At 41.8% G+C, this 26,416-nt stretch overlaps 1 protein-coding gene across 1 annotated transcript in view; it reads left to right on the plus strand.

Annotated features, from left to right (window-relative positions):
- The window catches only part of LOC115472445 (DBIRD complex subunit ZNF326-like), a 282,530-nt gene that overhangs the window by 59,848 nt on the left and 196,266 nt on the right, over window positions 1-26,416 (plus strand). The window contains exons 4-5 of the mRNA XM_030206732.1: window positions 258-429; window positions 11,786-11,900. Of these exons, the coding sequence (XP_030062592.1) occupies window positions 258-429; window positions 11,786-11,900 (287 nt within the window). The remainder of the gene's footprint in view (window positions 1-257; window positions 430-11,785; window positions 11,901-26,416) is intronic.

Consider the following 26,416-nt stretch of genomic DNA (forward strand, 5'->3'; position numbering starts at 1 on the left):
AAATTTTGGTATAAAATATTTCAGGTTTTTTTTTTTATAAGTCTAATACCTGGTTATTGTACCACTTACAAGATGTAAGAATTTTCTTTTCCACAAATGATTTGAAAATCATTGTTTAATGATACTTAGAAAAGTATCTACTCATAGCTTTTACAGCTTGCTTGCTTTCCAATTTTATGCCATTTTGTACATTAATGCATCTTGTTTATTTTGTCTTATCTTATGCTAATATTTTTGATTTAAAACATTTGCCACAGATGGGGGATTTTGGAGGTATGCAGAGACCTGGTATTGTTGTGGATTATCATAACCAGTCCAGTGCTGCAAGAGGAATAAAAAGAAAGATGAATCAGCCATTTAATAAACCTGGTGGAACATTTTTCAAGAAACCCAAACTACAGCCTAACAATGCCAATAACAAAAAAAGTGGTAAGTAGCTTAGGCTGTTCATCAAATTATTAGAAATTAAATTATTAAATTATTAGTTATTGTGTGTTTGATTAGATGGTTACATAAGACCTTTAAATACAATACTTCAGTACTCACTTTATCTAAATTATCTTTGAGAAGTAAGAACATTAATTAGAACAGCATTTATATATTTTTTAAATTTGTGTTCTTGTACATTTGGCCACCTAGAATGAGCTAAACCGTGGGAATCATGCTGCACATTTTCTGTAAACACTGCTAGTATCACCCTGCTAAGTCTAGCCAAAACGGGATCATAAATGAGAGAAGGCTGTAGATTTTTAAAGCAGTCTTATTAATGTACTCTTATATTCAAGTATTGAAAATTTGATAAAACAGTTGGGTAAAAGCATACTCGGAAAGACCCATAAAGAGAAAAATATGGAAAGATTAAGCTCATTGAGGAATACTTATAAAATGTTACTGTTTTTCTTATGTTCTGAAAACGTAACTAGTCCCTGAAGCCTGATTGTAGAAGTGGTCATGTATCTTTCCATGGATGATTTTGGAAAAAGTGTGATCTTGGGGTGATAATAACTGCTAATATTAAGCTGGTTAAATGGGTAGATAAGATGATGGAAGAAGCTAGAAGGATGCTTTGGTGGTAGGGAGAGGAATTTCCAGCAGGAAGGAGGTGATATTGCCTCTCTATAAATGTAGGTGGAAACTGCTTTTTCAAAGAATATAACCCAGATAGAGTCCGTTCAAAGGGTAACTCTTAAAGTGGTCAGTGGTCTTTGTCATAAAACATATGGGGACTGGCTTGCAAATAAAATACGCATCCTGGAGGAAAGGCAGGATAAGAGAAATTTCCTTGTCACCTGCAGCAGATGAATCCAGGAGCTGGTGGTTAAGTCCGCCTACCAGCAGGTGGAGATAGAGATAAACAAACTGAAGGCAGTGATACCAGACGACCAGCCCCTTCCTCCGGTGGTTAGTATGTCTCTATCTCCAGCAGGTGGAGGACGGCTTTTCTCCAGCTCCTGGATCCAAGGCTACTGAGGGTGCTCCTGGGCCGGTGGCCAGTTTGAGCCGGGGGTGGGGAACTGAATGTGTCCCCTTTGGCAGCATACTCAGCTGCTGGGTCCTTGCTGCACCTCAACTTCCCTCTGAACAGGCTTTTGCTGTTCATTTCCTTCCCTGTTTGTGTCTGCCTCCTCTCTAAAAAAAAAAAAAAAAGAAAGAAGCACAGTGTGTTTATTCTGAGAGCAGGATTGTGTTCCTGCATGTCTGAGCCTGCCTGGGATTAGAGTCGGAGAGTTTTTTTCTTTGACTCAACTGACAGATCCCGCGCTTTCCTGGTCGGGGGTAAGTGCTGCAGGGTTCCTTTTGTTTGGCACGGGAGATGGCAGCTGAGGCTGTAAAGCGGGAAGCGACATTTGGCAGCGGGCCTTTGCAGCGCGGGGTGCGCTGACTTGGCGGGACTCGCCGGAGCGGTGGCCCTCCCTGAGAGCGTGCTTTCCTGCCTGGAGCCTGGCGATTCGCGCGCCATTTTGCGATCCACCGCGGAGCCGGCTCCGGTAGTGGTTTTAGGCAAAGTTTCTTCTCCGCTGGTAGGGGAGTCGGGGGGGGGGGGGGGGGGGGGGCCATCAGGCACTGTTGACTGTGGTGCAGGGGCCATGGCTGCGGGCTCCTCCGTTTCGTGGGAGGGGTTTTCGCCTGAATTTATTTTACTCTATCAGGCTTTTTTGCTGAAGAGGACCTCTCCCCCCCACCTCCTCGGCCAATGATCTTCTTGGGGGGGTCTGGGGGGAGCCAAGGGATTTGGGGTTTTTCCCCAGAGGATTTCTCCTCCCTTAAAAAGCCTAGACTTTCTTTGGGGTCTGAGGAGGGGTTCTTCGTACAATCGCCTGCAGCCCCCTCGGTGGTGGCTCTTTCTGAGCAGATGAGGCTAGAGGAGGTGGAGGACGGTGTCCTCACTAACCAGCCAGAGGACTCTTTAGCCGTGAGGATTTTCCATAAGCAGGAATACAAACAAAGCAGATCGTAAAGAAACGCACTGTAATTATATATAAAAAAATTAATAGATATTTATTGATACCAACAGCCCGACACAGGCCGTATTTCGCCCAGCAGGGCTGCTTCAGGGGCTACAAAAGAAATAATATAATAAACACATATATATTATGCGTATTACTAAAAAACCATATAACTAAAAACCTATACATATGTGCGTGTGTATTCATATTATACATTAAAAAATGCATGAATATAAAATGTAAAACATAACATGTAGAACAAATAAACATGACACAAATATCCCAAAGTTATAATAAATAAATAAATATATATATATATATATATATATATATATATATATATATATATATATATATATATATATAAATGAATCAAACTGGATGCTCAATCAATGAGTAGACTAAGGATTCTATACATTAACATTTCCATAGAAGTGAAATATAAAATAATATGACACCAAACACCACTGGATGCTCAATCAAAAAAACTATGGATTTCTATATGTATTGACTATAAATAATTAATGTATTTGAATATGACATTCTAAAAACATGTATATATATAAAAATGTTTCTGCACATATTTTTACAAACATCTATCATGAATTATAAAACATATTTGCTAATAGATCCTGTAAACTTATTAATTTGTGAATACATTTAACAAATGTAACAAATATTTGGAAAGGCATGATTAAATAAAGATCAAAATCAAAGGACACCCACCTACACATCCTTTAGTGTCCAAGTATAATAGATATACACTGAAACAACTAGAGAAAAGACATGGCTATTAAATATGGCTATTAAAATAAAAAATGAGCAAAAGGACACTAAAAAATAGTATAGAAAAACTCACATGTACACAGGATCACCTTGATTATACGTTGAAAAAACAGCTCAATCAGAGATGCCAAAAAACCTAAATATAAATTTATCATATATCAGTGGATAGAAAAAATGAGTGAACAAAACAAATGAATTGGAGAACATTGATGGAAAAAACTGATTGAAAAACCTAATTTATTAAAAACAATCAATTTTAAACCTGCAACTTTAAGAAGTACAGAATGGCTGGCGTTGTTTAAAACCTCTGCTGATTGCAGTGCTATGTTATGGTACTATCGATGAACAGATGAAAAGCTATAATTTTAATGCCTAAATAAACTGGAATACTGGCCTTATAATTAAACGTCACTCAGCTTCTACAAATTACAAAAACATATACGAAGTACTTACATAAAAACAATTGGACAGTCTCATAGCTCTGAAAGCGCCTAAAAAAACGCTATAGCTAACACAGGAAGTTAAATGAGGAAATGTAAGGTCAAGGGTTAAAGTGCACCACTTGTAATGACTCGCATTACTGTGAAGACCGTAGCAATTACGCTAAAATTAATGAAAAGAGGAATACTAAACAAATATAAATAAATTGTTTGTATTAACTGATAAAAATAACGAAAATATGGCGAAAATAAATAGATAAATGAACTGGTGATGTCACTGTGGTAGGGACCAATCATATTAAAGGTGACAAAAAGTGAAAATGATCAAACAAAAATTAAAACAAAACTAAGAAAGAAGAAACAGATTAATGTTTGAATTGCGAGAATAGCGAAAAAAAATATATATAAATGAACTGGTGACATCCCTATGATAGTTGCTAATCGTATTCAGAGTGACAGAAAATAAAAAAATAAATAGTGAAAACGATCAAACAAATTAAAATACAGAACTAAGGAGAAGAGGAGAAGATTACTGTTTGAAGATTGCAACCAGTCACTAACCTTCCATTATATCAAATACATAGCGCGGTTAACCTGTCCTGAAGATGCGCACAAGTACCTGCAAACTCCTTCAGTGTTCTCCTTTCCTTCTCCTTACCCTGTTCTGGTGCAGATCTCTGTCGTGCATTCAAGCAGATCCAAGCTTCCTACCACATGCAGCTCCTCCAAGCCTTCTACCACGTGCAGCTCCGGTTCTGAGTCTTGAACTTCCTGTTTGTATAGTATACACTTCCTGGAAAAGAAGTTCTGCATCAAGGGATAGGACTGGGAGGTCACCCAATCACCAGTTGCCACATGCACATGCATGTAGATGAGGTGACCCAATACTGCTGGCCCATGTGTATGCGGCTGCGCTAATCATGGAGGAGGAGGCGCCAGCAACCGTTGCACAAGGAGTCCTGGAGGTATGGCTTGGTGTAATGTGCACTTCCGCGGGAACCCGCAGGAGCTGCGTCCATTCCCACAGACCTGGAGGGGTTTCCTGTGGGATTCCCACTAACCCCGTTCCCGTGTAGCTGTTTGATCTGTATACTACCAAAGATGTTTGTCGCTCATAAACACAAACCCAGAGCTTGGTATAGTGATTAGTGGATTAGGTGCAACAGAACTCAGGTTAGGGAATGGGGGTGGAAAAACATGTGCACACATGATGATTTGGCATGCTAAGATCCTGTGTTGATGTTTAATCTTTATTATGATGATGATGATTATTATTATTATTAATGTAACAGGCACTACAAAATATTTCCACTTAACAAATACCAACCAGCATATCCATTTACATACACTCATGAAGGATACCACTAGAGTCCCCATGAGCTCACTACAGAAAAGAACAAATATTGTAGTGGAATCCAATCCACTGGACAACTCTTTTGCCTGAGAAGCCACGCTACATTATTATACCAGATATAATCCCCATCCCCCACCCTTCCCACCTGTCTCTATCTATCAACTGTAGGAAAGTAGTACCAGTCACAGAAGAAGTGCAAGAAGACAGACTTCAAGATTCTCATAACAGATCAGAACATTTAAACCTAGAAAGGACCTGGACTCTTATAGTCCTTCCTCAGCCTACTCTCTTAAGTCTATTGTAAATTACTTCCCAGTACAATCCTTCCTCTGATTCTACCACATGGCCCCTTGGGGATGTAATGGTAAGAATAGAACTGAGCACATTATATATCACTTTAATTATTAAGATTATCAAATACTGAGCATAAATGTGTTTCAAGTTAAAATTTAATGCCAAGAAGTGCAGTGATGCACTTGTGGTGCAGAAACCCAAAAGAGAGATACCAGATAGGAGGGGAGAGATTGGTAAGCTCGACTCTGGAGAGGGACCTTGGGGTGATGGTGTCCGAAGATCTGAAGGTGAAGAAAAAATGCGACAAGGCAGTGGCCATGGCCAGAAGGATGCTAGGCTGCATAGAGAGGGGTAGAATCAGCAAAAACAAAAAAGGAGTTATTAATGCCCTTCTACAAGTCCCGCACTCATTTCCTGTTTCCGGAAGGGCGGGACCAGAGGCACAGCTGAGACAGAAGGGAAGGCAGGCTGAAGCGCCGTGCCTGCTCGACTTTCACTGCTGCCACCAGACCCCGAGGTAAGAACTTTTAAATTCTGGGCGGCACGCAGGAAGGCGAGGGGCAGGCGGAGGACTGGGAGAAGAGGACGGGCAACGCAGGTCGGGCTGCCACTCGGAGGGGAGAGGGAGGGAGGCACGGGGATCTGGAACTCGGAGGAGAGGGGGGCATGGAACTCGGAGAAGAGGAGAGGGAGAGATGGAGGGGGGCATGGAACTCAGAGGGAGGGGGCCAAGCTGGAACTCGGAGGATAACCTTGCTAGCATCCGTTTCATTTGTGTTAGAAACAGGCATGCTTTACTAGTCATTATATAATCAGCTACACAAGTGGGTAATGTCATCAAACAGCATCAGGAAAGAACAGATTTATTATAGCCCAGAACTGTAAAGTCCTTCCTGCACATAATGGTATCATCAGTCTCTCAGTTTTGTTTTCCACTTTGCTGAATGGATGCAAAAGGAAAGGTCCTCCAAACAGGTTTACCTGTTATTAATCTTTTGTTCATAATTTTCTTTAAAAAATGGTGTGTATGTACAGTATGTATATATTGCAAAAGTTGGGGTCCAGACTATGCCCGTAATGTAGTAGGAAAATCCAGAACTTTGACAACCACTACAGGTGCCTGATCTGTCTGGGCCCAGACCATAACTAGGCTTAAGGTAAGAATTCAGAAGGATGTCTCTGTAAGCCTAAATTGCTTCTATAATCATCATAAGACAGAGAAGAGATTTCTGCTTGTGCAGAAAGAGGAAAGAAGATAATATTCCAAAAGCTAAGGAAAAATAATAGGACTTGAGTAAGGATTTAAATTTCTTAAATGAGGGCTCAGACTGAATAAAAGGGGGTAAACCTAATCTGTTCAAAAAGGCATACCCTACCGACCCAACTTAAATGCCTGAACCCTGCACCACAACGAAATCAAATCTCGTAATGGACACAAACTCACTCTTCCTCTCTACGATTCCATAACACGTCTTTCACACTAGAACCGTATTCTTCCATAACACCACTTTGTATTTGTTCTTACCGGAACTGGTGAATGCCTTTATGGTAATATGTAAGCCACATTGAGCCTGCAAATAGGTGGGAAAATGTGGGATACAAATGTAACAAATTTGTGCAAAATCAGTTGATTCGGCACAGTCCGGTAGACCTTTTTTTTGCAGCTTAATGTTCACATTCTGTCTTTCCTCAGAGACAGAAGTAACCTTCTGAAGGAGTAAATGTTTACTCCCCAGGTAGAATTTCAGGCAAGAAAAACTCTGGCTACTAAATAAATATTACACATAATAAATGTTTATTCAAATTGTCAAAGAAGCTAATCAGTAATTACTGAAATAGTAACAAATAAACTCCTAATGCAGTATAATATGTAGCAAATAAAAACAAGAGTTTTCCCTGGGAGCTGTCAATATGTCCACCTCCTAGTGGACACACTGAGACTCTCCATCCTCAGTTCTTTTTCCTTTTAAATACTTTTTTCTTCCTTTCTTCATTATCTTAATTATAATTACCCTTCCTACCTAATGAATATGCATATTTCCAGAATATTTTGTTTCCTGTTATGACGTATCATGTTCCATCAATTATATTGGCAGTTAGGGCCTGTCATGCATATAAGCATAAGTTTTCATTAGATAATGGGTATGTTACCAAGTTACTACCCCCACCCTCGTGCTATGGCTACAATTTTGGTCACACCCACTTCTTCTGATTGTTTAGCTGGATACAGCAGGCGTCCTTAGTCATAGGAGTCTCTAGCTTTTAGTTGCTGACCAGCAACTTATCACAAGCTAGCACAGGCCAAAATGTCAAACTACAAATTTCTACAGCCTTAGAAAGGTATTTTTCAGAAAAAGCACATTTATAATTCTCTTGCAACTCTTAAGTCTGCTCCTAGCTCAAGAAGAGCAAAATAGCTTATATTAAAACTAGAAATATGTATGGTTGCACCTTTTCATGGCCTTTATGATATACAGTAACCTGTGTTTTCGTGCATAGTAATTTTAATAGTCTAGCCGCAAACAAACCACGCCATGGATCTTCCAAATTGGTACAAGTCTTTTGGAACTTCTTAGCCTAAAGCACAATCAGCTTCAGTACACTTGCATAGGCTGGAGTTTAAGGCACCTTTGAAGACACTTTCTAAAATACTGGAGAAGTGCCAGCCTGTCAGCACAGATGAGGAGGGGCAGGGCACAGCCTCTAAGCACAAACAAGTGTATCCCTCTTGTACTGACTCATCTAAGAAGCTTTGTCAATACTGTAGTGCTAACTAACATGCAACCTATAGTCATCAGCACAGACCTCAGCTGGCTTGCAACCCAGGAATCATTGCAGACTGATCTGCCCAGTGTAGAACCAGTGCAATCCATCAAACCAATCCAGATGAATAGGTTATGCCTCTCAATCAGCACTTGGAGATAGAGAATAGACACTTGGGAGTCCTGCTCCTTATAGGGCTTTATATAGCCAGCTCTTCCTCAGTTTTTCTGTTTCCAGCATATTTTGCATTGGCAACCCATGCAGTGTTAGGTTGGATCTGGGATATAATCCTGGACTCAGTTGGAAAACGGAGTACCCCTTTGAGTTCAGAGGGGGGTGGGGGCAGCCCTTTTGTTCTGTGTCTGCACCCCTGGGGAGATATCCAGAGAGTACAGGTCTGTCTCCCATTCCTGCCCTGGGGAGATATCCAGAGAGTACAGGTCTGTCTCCCATTCCTGTCCTCCTATTGCAGCTCAGATAGGAAGAAACCTATTTGGTATTCATTGCCACAGCATTTTCCAAAGAAGATGACATGGTGCACCCATATCTGGACAGCTGGCTTATCAGCAAAATTTGATTTAGAGAGTCAAATAATCACTTCAGGTATTACAGAGCCCATTGCCAGAGGGCATCTTGTGCCTAAAGAGCTAAGGGCTTATTTGACCAGGGCGCAGGCAACTTTGTGGGTGGACTGGGGTATTTCCCACAGAGATGTGGTCTTCCTTGCACTTGTTCAGTCTATAAAGTTCTTATAATGTTCAGAGATGTGATTTTTCTGCCACTGCTGGCAAGAACAATGGATACCTGAGTTCTCAGTATTGTCAAAATGGCTACCATATCAGGTTTGTGTCACTTCCACCAAAAGGACCCATAGCTTAGTCTCAACTGTCTCAAACCTATGCTATCCTGCTTTGTGAAAAAGTTTACACTTCTCCTACAAGCAAATGTAATAGAACTGGTTACTGTCCACAAACAGAATCAAAGGATGATATTCTAGATGTTCCCTTATTTCTTAGGAGATAGGAGGGTTATAGCTAGTCTTGGACCTTTTCAGACTTCAACTTTTTCCTATGCAAATATAGCAGTAGGATGGGGAATAGGGATTCATATGGAATTACCCTTCTACCACAGTTGCAAATACTAATATCCTGATTGAGTAATAATCTGACCATACTGAACTGGTGGCAGTCAGTGTTTTTTTGTAAACATTGACTGTTGCCATCTAAATTAGCCCTGGATATTCAATGCTAGGGCATGTATGGGGCTAATTGCATTTGTTCTGGCTGTCGGAGTTTATGCAAGTCTCGGCTCTTATTCAGTTGGGACTTCCATAACATACTTCTGTAGGCCCTGGCTAAATATTTACTGGGACCCATAGAAGGGATGAAGGTGCCCTCTGCTACCTTCCCCAAATCACATGAAACCTCCCCTGACCTACCTGAAGTCGCTGGTGGACCAGTGAGGGTGATGGAGGCAGGAGTGAATGCCACTTTTCCTGCCCCTATTGGACGCCTCTGGAAAATGGCTGCTGTGACCTCTAGCGGCAGCTCACAGTACTTCATTAGTACCGTGAGGCTGTATATTCTTATCAGTGACTAGCATATGTATTTTCCTATACTAGAACTATTTCTCACTGATCAATATAATCTTACCCAAGGTTCACCTGAGATATCTAGTGGCTAGATTGCACATCACAGGTGAAGCATCTCCTCTTAAGGTCGTCTTTGTGGCGGTTTGGCACAGCATCTGAAATTTTCTCCCCTGTTGCCTAGCTTATTACATATTCAGTGCAATCCTGGGCTCCTGTGTTCATCCAGTGAGAGCTCATTCAAGGGAGGTGGAGGAGAAGGCAATGGGATTTTCTGTATAGGACCAAACGACACTGCTCTCTTTTTCCCTCTGCTGTCCTCTCTTCCTGAACAGATGGCTTTCCAAACAGTTTCAAATCACAAGTGCAGTCTCAATGAAACTTTCTGTCTTGTGATTGGAATTCTTGCTCTGTTCATTGCTCAACAGCCACAGTATAAACCACGGTGATAATTGCTCAAGATTTAGACCTGCGACACTACATGAAGGCTTCACAAATGCATCATTGCTCATGGTGTGTCTGCTCAATTTCTGATCCCTATTCCTTATTATCCTTCCTGTGTAGCTGGTGGTTTGCTACTAGGCTATATTAAAGACCTCTGCAGACTTCACTGTGTAAAACCAGCAGTTCTTTTGACACAAAAAGTAATCTTTAATTCACAGTTCACAAAGTTGATGCCCTGATGAAGTTTTTTGACCACTTGAGAACCAAACACTCAAGGACCTTAGAGTTGGATCTCATCCATCCCATCTACTTCTAACCTAGTCCATAAACTGTCATAGGTTAGGTGGTTCTCCCTTAACTATGCAAAGAAAAGATTAAAATGAACACACTCTCCTTCAATCTCCCCAACTTGTCCAAAAGGGATGCTTCTCAACACCAACAAATACATCCCAATTCATCTCAGCTGCAGAAAATATCTGTGATTTCGTTCTGCATACCAACCATTACCAATACAGTCTTTCCTGTCAGCCTTTCCTTGAGCCCTCCAGGGTATTCACTAAATGCCTGGTCATTGTGGCAGCTCAGCTGCACAAGCAGGGACTTGTACTTTCCCATATCTTGCTGATTGCATCTGACAACTTCATGAAAAGGTCTAGCTGTTTTCCCCTCAGGAATGAAACGATGTACCTCTTCTAAAGCTTGGGCTTTCCAGTCAATTTGGAGAAGCAAAAATTTAATTTGGAGTTGCTATTTTAGAAAAAATTGGACCAAAACGCTTCTGCCCCATACAGACATCTGAAACTATTGCACTGTGTCCAGAAGGTTCACTGTTCCTCAGCAATCACAGCCAGAGCATCTGGCAGCTATAGTCAGACCATCTGGCAGCTATAGTCCCATCTCATGCTTTTTTGCTTGCCTCAGATTGAAAAGCTGAATTGGCACCTCAGATTCCAGTGGAATCAGCATACTTGACCTCTTTACTACAATTTGTCTATCATCTTTACTTTAAATCACATTAGTGGTGGATGTCAGAATTCATACCTGAACAGAGGTGTTCTTTTGCAGAGCAGGAACATTATTCCGTCCTGACAACAGATGCTTCCAAAATCAATTGGGAAGCTCACTTCAGCTCTCAACACAAGTAAGGAGGTCTGCTTGCAAGCCAACTAAATGTTCCACATCCATCCTGAACAATGGACAAGCTATTTATGAAGTTTAGTGGCCAGTGTTTTTGGAGTCACCCAATTTTGTGCCTGATTAATCCTCCTTTTTATAGAAAACAACTTTGAAACCCGCTACTCAATGGAACTTACTGTATTCAAGGTTCAGAAAGTATGACTAGAAGTAGTAAAATATAGCCCTGTGCAAAGAAGATTTTTATGTATAATTTCATAATACTGAATACAGAAAAAAACTAAGCAGCCTTGCTTATGGTAAAGATGGCAGATTGTGGTGCAGTCTCTTCTCCTTTAATATACTTAGCTTTATGGGAGCAGTACAGATTCACACATTAGCAAGATGTTTGTGCACAGTGTAATATAAAACATGAAGTGTTTTTTTAACTTGGGCAATTGCTTGTAAACATTACAGTTTAATAAGTTCTGAAGTCTTAAGACAATTAGACAATATTAACAAGCAATATGTATCACTTTATATATTTTGAAATTAGGGAAACAAGATGAAAAGGTGGATGAAGAAGAAGAAAAACGTCGAATTGAGGCAAGACGAGAGAAACAAAGACGCAGAAGAGAGAAAAACAGTGAAAAATACGGTGATGGATACAGGTTTGTGATAATGTTGGTGTTAGAACTTACCATATCAGCAGAATAAGTTCTTGTATGCAGTGAATCTGCAAAAATACTCGCCACAAGTCAACGTGGGTTTTATTTTCAAGCTTCAGTTTCAAGTAATTAGCTTATAATTAAAGCTATAATATTTCAATTTAAAGTCAAATACAGTGCGGTACATGAACATCTTACAAAATGTCTTCATATTGCTGTCTAATTTAAATTTTAAAAATCCCTATCCTACTATATAAATGAAGAGTGACCTATGGCGCTGTTCTGCGCATGTGCAGCACGTCACAGATCTGTTCCGACGCTGTTAGAGGCTGTAACAGTGGCACGACGTATACCTTTCTGCAGCCAGTTTCTATCCAGACTTCTCTCTCTCTCTCTATCCCCGCCCGCCATGCCTTCCAGGGCCGCCATGCCCCCCCCCCCCCCAAAGTTGCCGCAGCTCCCCCCCCCTCCATCCGCCCAGCCATTTTCCCTCGAGGCCCACCCACCCAACAGAAACACCTCGGCCGGCACCACAATCGCCCGGAGTACAACCTCAAACTGCCGGCATTCAATGGAAACCGTCACCCAAAACTCATTCATCGGAGAGGGAGGGAAAGAGCGAGGGGAAGTACAAGGGAAGTTAAACTTACGGTTTTCTAATCATTTACCACCGAGTGCGATTCCAACGGAGATCAATGCACATCCTGCTGTCCACAAAAACAAACACCAGCTGATCTGGCTCATCTTCCGCAACGCTCTTTTTTTTTTTTAAACAGAGCCAGGAGATTAAATGAACAGAGTGACCAGATGCAGGAAGGCAAGTGAGGCAGGAAAGAGATTGGGGATAGTTCTATAAAGAGGGTGCAAAAATGTATGCACCAAGAATGCGTGGAAATTAGAAGCTTAAGTCAACGTTACAAAGAAAAGGCAATATACATCAAACATAAGAAGCAAAATATACACTATGTAAAACAAATCGCTCCTCAAACATTAAAGCACAAATAGGAACCTCTAATATATATATATATATATATATATATGTATGTATGTATAGATAGATATAGATAAACCTCCAACTTGTTCTTCAAACCCCCTCCCTCCTCCACTGGATTATGCAATACAACAAATGAGCAATGAATGTCCATAAACAAATTCTGTGAGCAGTAACTAAGAAAGGGTTCCCATATGTGCTCTCATTTAGCCAGGGTCTTGCTGTGCAGTGATTTTTTTTCATATCAGCTATAAACCAAAGTTTTGTAATCCATATATAGGCAGGTGAATGTTTCCATTTTCCAGGCAGTAGCCAAAGTGAGTCATGTTGCTTTAAGGCAATATTGGATAAGACATTGCTGTTGCAAGTGTGCTCCCAGAACTGGTCTATTAAGCAAGTAGATCCTTGCAGGAGTAAGTTACCAACGATACATTAATTTAACCCTATTCTCTTGAAAGTTAATAGCTCTAGACAAACGCAGCAACGCCCTTCCCATTTAGCTATATGAGATGGATCAAGGGGCAGTCTATTCCTAAGATAATGATACTGCACTGAAATTGAGTATTACTAAAATCTTCACATAAATCTTCCAGGAAAGTGTTTTCTCACGTGACAGGCTTGATATAGTTCAAAGTCAAGAAATGAGTGAGCTGCAAATAATCAAAACAATTGCTTGGTGGCAATTGATAGTTCAGCTTTTCAAAAGGTATGAAGTCAGCGTCATCAAAAAGTTGCCAATCGATAACTAACTACTTCAGACTCCACCACCTATAGACCCCAGAGCTTTGACAAAGTGGAAAAAGAAGTTTATCCACGTTAGGAGAAAACTTTGATAACTGAAAGACTCTATCTTGTCCCATACAATCTTAAACCTGAAGAGTATAATGAGTGGCGCAAGTGGCCATTGCAAGCTCCCTATGCCAAGGTGGCACTCACAACAAAGAAGCCAAATTCATAGGGCCAACTCGAGCCTGCTCCAACACAATCCATAGCTTATGAGGATGGGCTTGAAACCACTCAATGTCCTCATGTGCCTGAGCCGCGTCATGATGGGGGGCCTTAGTGTGCCCCACTTGTCTCTTTCCTATCCCTATAAAGAATGCTACGAGTTAATCTCAGACTCTTGTTACTCCATATAAAGTGTGCTATGTGAGTTTGAAGGTAAGAAGCAAAAGCTCTAGGCAAAGGTACAGGCAAGACTTGAAATAAATATAAGAGCCTCGGTAAAAGATTTTTTTTATCGTGGCTATTCGACCAAACCAGTAAAGGGAGAAGTGATCCCAATGATCAAGGTCAAGCTTTAATTCATGCAGTAGTGCAGGATAATTTGCTTGAAACAAGCCAGAATAGTCAGTGGTTATGTAAACACCCAAATATGTAATTTTATTGGCCGCCCATTTAAAACTAAAAGATTGCTGAAGATCCTGTTGAAGAGCATTATCCAAATTAACATTAAAAGCTTCAGACTTACTCATGTTAACTTTAAATCCTGAGACTGCCGTGCACCTTAGCAAGAGAGATGATAGGTTTGGAAATGAGTCAAGGGGATTAGTAAGTGATAGAATTTTGTATTCAATGTTAGCCACACAAAGTCAATGAACATCCAGTCTGGGGTGAACAGCACTTGCCGGTGGTTCCATCACCAGTGCAAAAAGCAGAGGAGACAGAGGACAACCCTATAGAGTTCCCCTGCTCAACTCTGTTGAAATTACCCTCATTAATGCGCACGCAGGCCTGGGGCTTAGCATAGAATTCCAAGATCCAAGCCCAAAAATAGTAGCCCAGATCAAATTTGGACAGAACTGCATCTGTAAAAGGCCAATGGATCAATTCTGAGAAGGCACATTGGCATTTGAGTGGAAGAAGCAGTAGTGACCAAGTCAATTGTTCACGACTGCTTGTGCCACTCAAATGCCAATGTGAATATTATCAGAGGCTTGCCTACCTGGAATAAAGCCTGCCTGTTCAGGATGGATCAAGGAAGGAAGGACTGCAGCAAGTTTATTGGCCAAAACCTTCGCCAAAAGTTTTACATCTGGGTTCAGCAATGATTTAGGTCAGTAGGACTGGCACACCGTCAGATCTTTCTGTGGCTTAGAGATCATTGCAATCCAAATCTCCATCATAACAGCAAGGGGCAACCTAAACGAACAGCATTCAAGAGATCAGTAAGTAATGGAGCAAGTTCGGAAGTGAAAGTTTTATAGAATTCCCCCCCCCCCCCCCCCCCCAAAAAAAAAACAAAAAAAACAAAAAACAACACACACGCACACAAAAACCACATCTAATCCTAGAGCCTTATGATTAGGTAGGGATTTAATAGTTTGTAGCATTTCTTTAACCATGATCTCTCCATCCGGAGAAGCACGTTGTGCAGGTGTTAAAGTTGGAAGAGCAAGTTCACACAAATAAGAATCAATGGCCACCAAGTCAATCCCAGAGTTCACAGTATATAATTCACTGTAATATTCCCTAAACCGCTCCCGTAATCTGAGTGGTACAGGTCAATAAAATGTGAGCTCTATCTTTGATTTTATATATGCTTCTATCAGCCTACTGTCTACGCAGGCTCAAGGCCAACATATGGCTTATTTTGTTGTTTTTCTCATAAGTCTGATGTTTCAGTCTGGCATAGGTATAGGCTGCTTTTTCTGTGTGGTAGCTATCTAATTGCAATCTGGCAGCCTGTACCTGATGAAAAACAGATTCAGAGCCTGTAAGTTATTTATTTATTTTATTTTTGTTATATTTGTACCCCGCGCTTTGGCTCAGTGCGGCTTACATATTGTATACAGGTACTTATTTGTACCTGGGGCAAAGGAGGGTTAAGTGACTTGCCCAGAGTCACAGGGAGCTGTCTGTACCTGAAGTGGGAATCGAACTCAGTTCCTCAGTTCCCCAGGACCAAAGTCCACCACCCTAACCACTAGGCCACTCCAAGTTTGTTGTTGCTCTAAATGCTAGAAGTACAGTCTTGTATTAATCTAGTCTTCTGCTGCTTACTTTGGGTACTAGCTTTAAGGAACCCCTCCCTCCCTTAGAAACTGCCTTAAGGGCTTCCCAAACAATGCCTATGGGTGGGCCAGAGTCTAGGTTATGCTCAAAGTAATCCTTCAGCAAAGCTCTATAAGCTTGAACCAGAGATTCGTCTCCCAACAAAGCATTATTAAGGGACCAGTATCTAGTCTTAGGTTCTCCCCCAACATCAAATAATTCAACCCAAGTAGGAGCAGGATCAGAAACAGCAACTGTGCCTATAGAGGATGCAAATTCAGTAGTGAGAGAAGCAGCATCAACAAGCAAATAATGGATCTTAGAATAGGAGCCATCAGAATAGGAATGAAATGTATAGTCTTAACCCCTAGGATTGGCTAGTCTCCAAGCATCCATCAACCTTAGAGCATTGGTAGGATGTTGGAAGGCTTTAGAGTTATGGATATTATCACCTGTAGAAACCCCCGTGTGATCCAAGCCAGGCTGCAAACAGGCATCGAAATCACCTCCTAAGATTAGCTTATCAACAACAAATCAAGAAAACAAACTTGTTTGCTTTTTTTTTTTTTTAAAGAAGCTGTCACCTGCATTTGGTGCATAAACAGTAGCATAAGTGAAATCACGATCAACTTATTTAAGATAAACATACTGCCCCTTAGGATCACGCTTCACTTGCTCAGTCTGGACAGACAAGGGATTATGAAAAAGAAGCGCTGCTCCCCTCTTTTATTGCTCCAGCAACAACAGATGCAAATAATATCTTAGAAAACTCAACATCACGAAACAAGGATTCATGCACCACTTTAAAATATGTCTCTCGCAGTATCACAGCCTGGGGTCAATTTGATCTGATTGCTTGTAAAACTAAATGTCTCTTCCTAGGAGAGTTAAGTCCCTTTACATTCCAAGTTAACATCTTAAGGTCAATCCCCATGTTCAAATAAACAGCAGAACAAAAGCAAAGAAACTACACAGTCAGTGGGAAAACTCCCCTCCCACCCCACCATCAGAAGAAAGTTAAACAATCCACTCAGAATACAAAAAGAATCCCTCTCCACACAAAAGAGCCAAAGTAGTACCATCCCTGTCCCCAACAAAAAACTGCTCCAACTGACAAAAATAAAAACCCAGCTGCCTAGAATCTCCTCAAGCCCAAAAATATAAAAGACCACCAGCTACAAATGCAAGCCGAAGCCCACATTGCAAAGAAATGAAGGTCCTGACCCATGACCCCAGTCCAACCAACCCTGCCCCCTCCATCTATAATGCAAGAAGAAAAACAAAGCAAAATAAATCCCTTGCACAAAACAGAGTTCAAATAACACAGCAATTCACACAGCTACACATGCTTCTTGACCACAGTGTATATAACCGAATACAATAGCGAGCATCCCTGAATCTAGACCACAAGCCCACTTTTGCAAACAGTAAAAGTACACCCCAACAAAGAAGGATATCACTTCAAAGGAGAGAAGCAGCAACTCCAAATTTAACAATCAACATGTATCAAGATATATTGACATTATAGAGATGTCAAAGTTCAGTGAATCCTAGCAGGAGGGAACAGCCACATCTTCTGCACTTTATCCGGGACTCGCTGCCACTGTTGAAGTTTAGTGCAAATAGCTGGAGCCATCACCAATGAAGATGATGCAGATGAGAGATGGAACCCTCTCCATCCCATGCAGGATCTGCCAAGCCTCAGATGCTTTTCACGCAGTGAGTCTTGCCTGCAAAACAAAAGACAAGTCAAAGGGGAAGCGCCCACGGTATTTATTTATTTATAACACAGCCTATAGACTTCTCTATCTTATATGATCGAATCTAGAAGCCCCTAAAATTAATCTAGTCAATGAAATCTTTTCCTTTTGTAAAATCTTCAACACCGGTTTAAAGTCCTTCTGCTTAAGCAAAGTAAGCACAGAAAGATCCTGGAATTCTTGGACTAGAGCATCCTAATAATGTAAAACACCCTTTTGACAAGCTTTCTGATAGATGTGCTCCTTCACAACATACCTGGCAAACTGCACCACAGTGTCCCAAGGGCAATTTGGGTAGGGCGTTGGGGGGGGGGGGGGGGGCTGCTGACCCAGTGCACGATGTGTGCGCTCAAGCTTAACCAGGGCTGTATCCCCTTCAATACCAAGAAACTGAGTGCAAAGCAGCTGCACAATGGCAGGAACATCCTCCACTCTTGTCGGCTCAGGCACTCCAAGGAATCTCAGATTTTTCCACTACCTTCTATTCTCCAAATCATCAAGTTAAAGCAATGTATCTTCATATTGCATACAAAAAGATCCTGTCTGAGTGCACAGTGTTTCTAGAGCCTAGGTGTGCTCATCAGCTCAGGTCTTCAAGACCTTCACTCTCGCAGCCAAGTCCCTAATGTCCCCACACATACTCTCAATTTTCTCCAAAATCTTGTCCCTCATGCTTTTCAACTCTTAGCACATTTCCATGAAATAGCGTTTAAAACCTTGAGACATGTACATAAGTATTGCCACACTGGGACAGACCAAAGTTCGTCAGGCCCAGCGTCCTGTTTCCAACAGTGGCCAATCCATGTCAAATACCTGGCAAGATCCCAAAAAAGTACAAAATATTTTATGCTGCTTATCCCAGAAATAAGCAGTGGATTTTCCCCAAGTCATTTTAATAATGGTCTATGGACTTTTCCTTTAGGAAGCTGTCCAAACCTTTTTTTAAACCCCACTAAGCTAACTGCCTTTATCACATTCTCTGGCAATGAATTCCAGAGTTTAATTGCACGTTGCATGAAGAAAACTTTTCTCTGATTTGTTTTAAATTTACTGCTTTGTCTTCATTGCATGCCCCCTAGTCCTAGTATTTTTTTTTCTTTTTAATATTTTATTTATGAATTTTCATTTTACATTCATGCAATAACAGAAACATATGGCAATTTTGAAATATAATATTCTTAACAAAGAAAGATAGGAAAAATTATTTCTAATTTTTGTCCACAATTTGGTTCAAGAACAAAGAAAATTTAAATTAGAATTAGTCAATAGTAAGAAACGGAAGGATCAAACGATAAGCACAGCCGATACATAGTTAGACAATCAGGTGTTCTTATTCTACTCTTTACTCGAAATAAATTCTGACAGTTTCCCCGGTTCAAAAAGTATGTAATTCAAGGAATTTAAAGAAATAACACATCTACAGGGAAACATCAAATAGAAGGTTCCACCTAAATTAAGGATTCTTGATTTTAATTGCAAAAATTCTTTCCTTCTTTTTTGTGTTTCCCTCGATAGGTCTGGAAACATTTGAATTCTTGAACCTAGAAAATTGTCTTTTATATGGCTGAAATACAGTTTAAGAATATTATTACGGTCAGTCTCAAGGGCAAACATCACCACTACAGTGGTCCTTTCCATTATTATTTCCAATGAGTTTTCAAGAATTTGAGTCACATTCAGATTAGGTAAAGAGGTATTCCTAGCATTTCTTATACCCAAAATATACTGAATTTTTGTTATGGGTGGAATATGTTCAGAAGGTATAAGTAGAACTTCTGTAAGATATTTCTTAAACATTTCTAATGGTGACATTAAAGGTGACTTAGGGAAATTTAAGAGTATTAGGTTGTTCCTCCTAATCTGATTTTCCAGATATTCAATTTTGCGATACTGAAAGTTTTTGTCCTTAGAAACATTCGAGGTAAAGTTCTTAAAAGTTTTAACTTCATTTTCAAGTACCTCAATCTTGGCAGCGTGGCCCTCGAGCTTGCCAGAAAAATCTCCCTGGATTTGTTTGATCTCGGCCATCTCTCCTCTCGTTGAGTTGGAAAATTGCTGCAGAGTAGAATTCAAACCCTGAATTGCATCCCAAAGACTCTCTAGAGTCACAACAGCCGGTCTCTGATATCCTCCATTTGTTCCAGGTGCATTCTCCTGTGAGTGCGAGGAGAGGGAATGTACCTCCTCTCCTCGCAAACAAGCTGTTTCCACAGGAGAGGAAGTTGCTACGGAGCCTCCTCCTGCAGCAACCAGGGTCTGTCCGTCGTCGGGTGCACCGATGCTCTGCTCCTCCGAAGCAATTCTAACATCTCCAGGTCTCGGAGGGGCTGTATTCGAGGGCGGACTCAACGTGGCTCCCTTGACACTATGTTCCCGATCTTCTAATGGGTTTATTGAAGTGCCCATCGGGGATCCCAGCGCTCGCAACCCCATCTCCTCTAGAGTCTCCTGTCTCATGGTGGAAATTTCAGAACTGCTCATGGAGGTGAGCACGTTAGTTTTTCCCTTCCTTTTCCCCATAACAAGTATAGGGAAAGTCCCAGGTTCCAGGTTTCTTACTAGAGATCAGGAGGTGCTGCAACGCACGTCCGTTTCAGACGCCATCTTGAACCTGTAGTCCTAGTATTTTTGGAAAGAGTAAACAAACGATTCACGTCTACCTGTTCCACTCCACTCATTATTTTATAGACCTATTTTATAGACCTCTATCATATCTCCCCTCTGCCATTTCTTTTCCAAGCTGAAGAGCCCTAGCCACTTCAGCCTTTCCTCATAGGGAAGTCATCTCATCCCCTTTATCATTTTTGTCGCCCTTCTCTGTACCTTTTCTAATTCCACTATATCTTTTTTGAGATGTGGTAACCAGAATTGAACACAGTTTTTGAGGTGCGGTCACACCATGGACCGATACAAAGGCATTATAACATCCTCATTTTTGTTTTCCATTCCTTTCCTAATACCTAACATTCTGTTTGCTTTCTTAGCTGCTGCAGCACACTGAGCAGAGGGTTTCAACGTGTTATCAAGGACGACGCATAGATCCCTTTCTTGGTCGGTGACTCCTAACGTGGAACTTTGCATTACATAGCTATAATTTGGGTTCCTGTTTCCCACATGCATCACTTTGCACTTGCTCACATTAAACGTCGTCTGCCGTTTAGTCGCCCAGTCTCATAAGGTCCTCTTGTAATTCTTCACAATCCTCTCACGATTTAAGAACTTTGAATAACTTTGTGTCGTCAGCAAATTTAATTACCTCAATAGTTACTCCCATCTCTAGATCATTTATAAATATGTTAAAAAGCAATGGTCCCAGCACAGACCCCTGGGAATACTGACCATTTAACCCTACTCTCTGTTTTCTATCTTTTAACTAGTTTTTAATCCACAATAGGACACTACCTCCTATCCCATGGCTGTCCAATTTCTTCTGGAGTCTTTCATGAGGTACTTTGTCAAACGCCAGGCTCACTGGTCTATAATTTTCCAGATCACCTCTGAACCCTTTTTAAAAATTTGTTGTTAAATTGGCCACTCTCCAATCTTCCAGTAATATGCTTGATTTTAAAGATAAATTACATATTACAATGAACTAACAAGTTCATTTTTCAGTTCTATTGGTACTATGGGGTGTATACCATCCAGTCCAGGAGATTAGTTACTCTTCAGTTTGTCAAATTGCCCATTACTTCTTCTATGTTTATAGAGATTTGATTCAGTTTCTCTGACTCATCAGCACTGAATAACATTTCTGGCACTGGTATCTCTCCCACGTCTTCCTCGGTGAAAACCTAAACAAAGAATTCATTTAATCTCTCCACTATGGCCTTCTCCTCCCTGAATGCCCCTTTTACCCCTTGATCATCTAAGTTTTTTACCGGCTTCTTGCTTCTAATATACCTAAAAAAGTTTTTACTATGTGTGTTTGCCTTCACTGCAATCTTATTTTCAAAGTCTTTCTTTGCCTTCCTTATCAGCGTTTTGAATTTTACTTGCCATTCCTTATGCTGTGTCCTATTATTTTCAGTCAGATCCTTCTTCCATTTTCTGAAGGATTTTCTTTTAGCTCTAATAACTTCCTTCACCTAACTTTTTAACCAATGCCGGCTGTCATTTGGCCTTTCTGCCTCCTTTTATTAATACATGGAATATATCTGGTCTGGGCTTCCAGGATGGTATTTTTGAATAGCATCCACGCCTGATGTAAATTTGACCTTTGCAGCTGCTCCTCCAGTGCGTTCTAGCAGTGCTTCTTGTATTTACTACAGCTTTCAATTTACCATCTACTGTGGAAATGGATAGACCTTGACGGCTGTGAAATCTTCTACATCTGGGCTTGATCCTACTGCTTCATGGCTAATGAAACATTTGAAGGAAGATTTCATGCATTCCCTACACATGATGGTTTGCAATAGTTTGGCTCAGGGACATGTACAATCTCTCTGGAAACATGTATCTATTCACCCATCCTTGAAAGATGTTAAAGCTGATTCTTCCTTCTGTTGTTACCAATTATAGGCCCATTTTAAAACCTATGTGTTTTTTAAAGGTGTTGGAGAAAGTAGAACTCAGTCAATTCATTAACTTCGTGGAAAGTGTCAGTGGGTTTCATTCCAGACCTGATTTTGTCCAAATAACAGCACAGAAACCACCTTTCTAGGTTTAGACATACTCAGACCCTAGAAGAACTGTACTTGTGGTATCGCTGGATTTACTGGCTGCAGTCAGTCTTGTTGATCATAATATTCTATTGCAAAGGCTTTATGAAATGGGTCTAAGAAGATCTGCTGTGGGTTGGTTTGCCTCTTATCTGAGTGATTATTCAGCCTACTCCTTGTATTTTGTCCCATGTGGTATGCCACAGGGCTCAACATTGGCACCAGTTCAACATCTTCATGTTATTTTTTGCACCTTGGGATAGTCATTAGACTTTATTGTTTTTTATGCAGATGACACATACAAGTTTTGGCAACTGTTAATGTTGATGATCCAACTGCAGTCAGTATTACATTGTATTCTTAAGGCTTGCTATTGTTTCTATTTGGCTTGCTCATAAGTTAAAACTAAATCTATAGAAGTGTGATACATTGAACTTTTCAAGAGCTGGCAGTTTATCACAAACTGATAACATGTGTTTCTGGATTCTCAGTACCTTCTAAAACTTCTATCAAGATATTCTGATTTGTTGTGGACTATGAGTTGAACTTTCAATCTCATATCAAATGTGATAAATCTTTTTTTTTTTTTTTGTCTTAAAATTGATCCTGTCCACCAAGAAATTTTTAGATACACGTGATCCATATCCTTGTATATGCCTTTTAATAGTATCAAGACTTCTGCAACTAATTCCAAATCTTGCTATGAAGTTAATATATGGAGCCAGTTGATACGATTATGCCATTCCCCTTCTCATATTGAGCACTGGCTACCATTACCTTACAGATCACTTTCAAAATGTTATTACTAGCCCACAGAACATTCTGCAGTGGATTACCAACTTATTTTGCAGATCTGCTCTTTTCTTACACACCATCCCACTCACCTAATTTTTTAGCTTCCCTGTCTTTTTGGAAAAGGTTTATTAGTACATTAATATTGTTCATTAATATTTCTGAACTGTACTTTTATACCGCAATGACCATAACTGTTTTATGTGGTTTACAAATATCAGAAGACAGGCATACCTGGGAAGATAGAATAAAAACTGAAAATGTAATTAGAGATTAATACTCACAGGAGGATTGTTCCAATATTTTACTCCTATAAAGAAGAATAAAGAATGCTGGGGTTTGTGATAAATTACCTGAAGTCCCATATCCAGCCAGTCTAATCTCTGGAATTCATAGGAGCTCTGCTGAATTCACAGACGGCTCAGGCCTATCTTCCCGAGGCGAGAGCTCAGAATCTCCTGTCCCTCGCTTCCCAGACCAGAGCGTCTCAGCAGATCACATCTCGGCAGATGTTGAGACTCCTGGGCCATATGGCCTCTACGGTCCATGGCTCGTCTTCACATGAGATCTGCTCAATGGACCCTAGCTTCCCAGTGGTGCTAAGCCACCGGGAATCTAGAAGATGTCATCTGCCTGTCCATCAGTTGCCGCAATTCGCTGCGCTTGTGGACAAATCGGACCAATTTGACCCTGGGATGTCCATTCCAAATTCCGCAGCCCACGAAGGTGCTGACGACGGATGCATCTCGCCTGGGATGGGGAGCTCATGTCGATGGGCTCCACACCCAGGAGGTGTGGTCCCCCAGGAACAAGATCTTCAGATCAACCTCCCGGAGCTCCGAGCGGTCTGGAACGCACTGAGGGCCTTCAGGGATTGTCTGTCCTACCAAATTATCCAAATTCGGACAGACAATCAGGTTGCAATGTATTACATCAGCAAGCAGGGGGCACCGGATCTCGCCCTCTGTGTCAGGAAGCCGTCAGGATGTGGCGTTGGGCATAGCAGTTTGGCATGTTTCTCCAAGCCACATACCTGGCAGGCGTAAACAGTCTGGCCGACAGGCTGAGCAGAGTCATGCAACCGCACGAGTGGTCGCTCCATTCCAGAGTGGTACGCAAGATCTTCCGAGAGTGGGGCACCCCCTCGGTGGATCTTTTCGCCTCTCAGACCAATCACAAGCTGCCTCTGTTCTGTTCCAGACTACAGGCACACGGCAGACTGGCGTCGGATGCTTTTCTCCTCCATTGGGGGAACGGCCTCCTGTATGCATATCCTCCCATACCTTTGGCGGGGAAGACCTTACTGAAGCTCAAGCAAGACCACAGCACCATGATTCTGATAGCTCCTTTTTGGCCCCGTCAGATCTGGTTCCCTCTTCTTCTGGAGTTGTCCTCCGAAGAACCGTGGAGATTGGAGTGTTTTCAGACTCTCATTTCGCAGAACGACGGAGCGCTTCTGCACCCCAACCTTCAGTCTCTGGCTCTCACGGCCTGGATGTTGAGGGCGTAGATTTTGCTTCATTGGGTCTGTGTGAGGAAGTCTCCCGTGTCTTGCTTGCCTCTAGAAAGGATTCCACTAAAAAGAGTTACTTTTTCAAGTGGAGGAGGTTTGTCGTTTGGTGTGAGAGCAAGGCCCTAGAACCTCGTTCTTATCCTGCACAGAACCTGCTTGAATACCTTCTGCACTTATCAGAGTCTGGTCTCAAGACCAACTCAGTAAGGAATCACCTTAGTGCAATTAGTGCTTACCATTATCGTGTAGAGGGTAGAGCCATCTCTGGAGAGCCTTTAGTCGTTCGATTCATGAGAGGTTTGCTTTTGTCAAAGCCCCCTGTCAAGCCTCCTGCAGTGTCATGGGATCTCAATGTCGTCCTCACCCAGCTGATGAAACCTCTTTTTGAGCCATTGAATTCATGCCATCTGAAGTACTTGACCTGGACGGTCATTTTCTTGGTGGCAGTTACTTCAGCTCGTAGAGTCAGTGAGCTTCAAGCCCTGGTAGCCCATGCTCCGTATACTAAATTTCATTATAACAGAGTAGTCCTCCGCACTCACCCTAAGTTCCTGCCAAAGGTGGTGTCGGAGGTCCATCTTAACCAGTCAATTGTCTTGCCAACATTCTTTCCCAGACCGCATACCCGCCCTGCTGAACGTCAGTTGCACACATTGGACTGCAAGCGAGCGTTGGCCTTCTATCTGGAGCGGACACAGCCCCACAGACAGTCCGCCCAATTGTTTGTTTCTTTCGACCCCAATAGGAAGGGGGTCGCTGTCGGGAAACGCACCATATCCAATTGGCTAGCAGATTGCATAGCCTTCATTTATGCCCAGGCTGGGCTGGCTCTTCAGGGTCATGTCACGGCTCACAATGTCAGAGCCATGGCAGCATCGGTGGTCCACTTGAAGTCAGCCACTATTGAAGAGATTTGCAAGGCTGCGACGTGGTCATCTGTCCACACATTCACATCACACTACTGCCTCCAGCAGGATACCCGACGCGACAGTCGGTTCGGGCAGTCGGTGCTGCAGAATCTGTTTGGGGTTTGAATCCAACTCCACCCTCCAGGACCCGATTTATTCTGTTCAGGCTGCACTCTCAGTTAGTTGTTCTTTGTAGGTCAATTTCTGTTATGCCCTCGCCGTTGCGAGGTTCAATTGACCCTGGTTGTTGTTTTGAGTGAGCCTGAGAGCTAGGGATACCCCAGTCGTGAGAACAAGCAGCCTGCTTGTCCTTGGAGAAAGCGAATGATACATACCTGTAGCAGGTGTTCTCCGAGGACAGCAGGCTGATTGTTCTCACCTACCCTCCCTCTTCCCCTTTGGAGTTGCGTTTTTCCTCATTCCTTTGCTTGTCATTCAAACGAGCGGGAATGGTCGCGCACGGGCGGGAAGACAGCCGCGCATGCGCGGTGGGCGTGCCCTGCGTGCGGGGCCTCCCATGTTTTTTCGGTCGGAGGGGGCTGCTGTGGACGTCAACCCAGTCGTGAGAACAATCAGCCTGCTGTCCTCGGAGAACACCTGCTACAGGTATGTATCATTCGCTTTACAAAAGAAAGTCTCACAAAACAGGAAATAGAAGAAGCAGTAGAGAGAGGTCCTCAGCCTCACCCCCATATTTGTGAATTCCCTAGAGATTCAGAAAATCGGCAATTCCCAACATCAATCCTCGAAATTAAGCTACAAAATGGGGAAATTGTACCGAGGGACTGGTTAGTGTGGAGTACAGCAAAACAGGTACTGTTTTCCTTGTCGCCTTTTCTCAACTCTCGGTCAGAATGTTCGTCCCATATTGTCATCAGTTTCTGGCTTCCAAAAAAACCTCAA

This window comes from Microcaecilia unicolor, chromosome 6 (genome assembly GCF_901765095.1).
Source record: "Microcaecilia unicolor chromosome 6, aMicUni1.1, whole genome shotgun sequence".
Classification (NCBI taxonomy): Eukaryota; Metazoa; Chordata; class Amphibia; order Gymnophiona; family Siphonopidae; genus Microcaecilia; species Microcaecilia unicolor.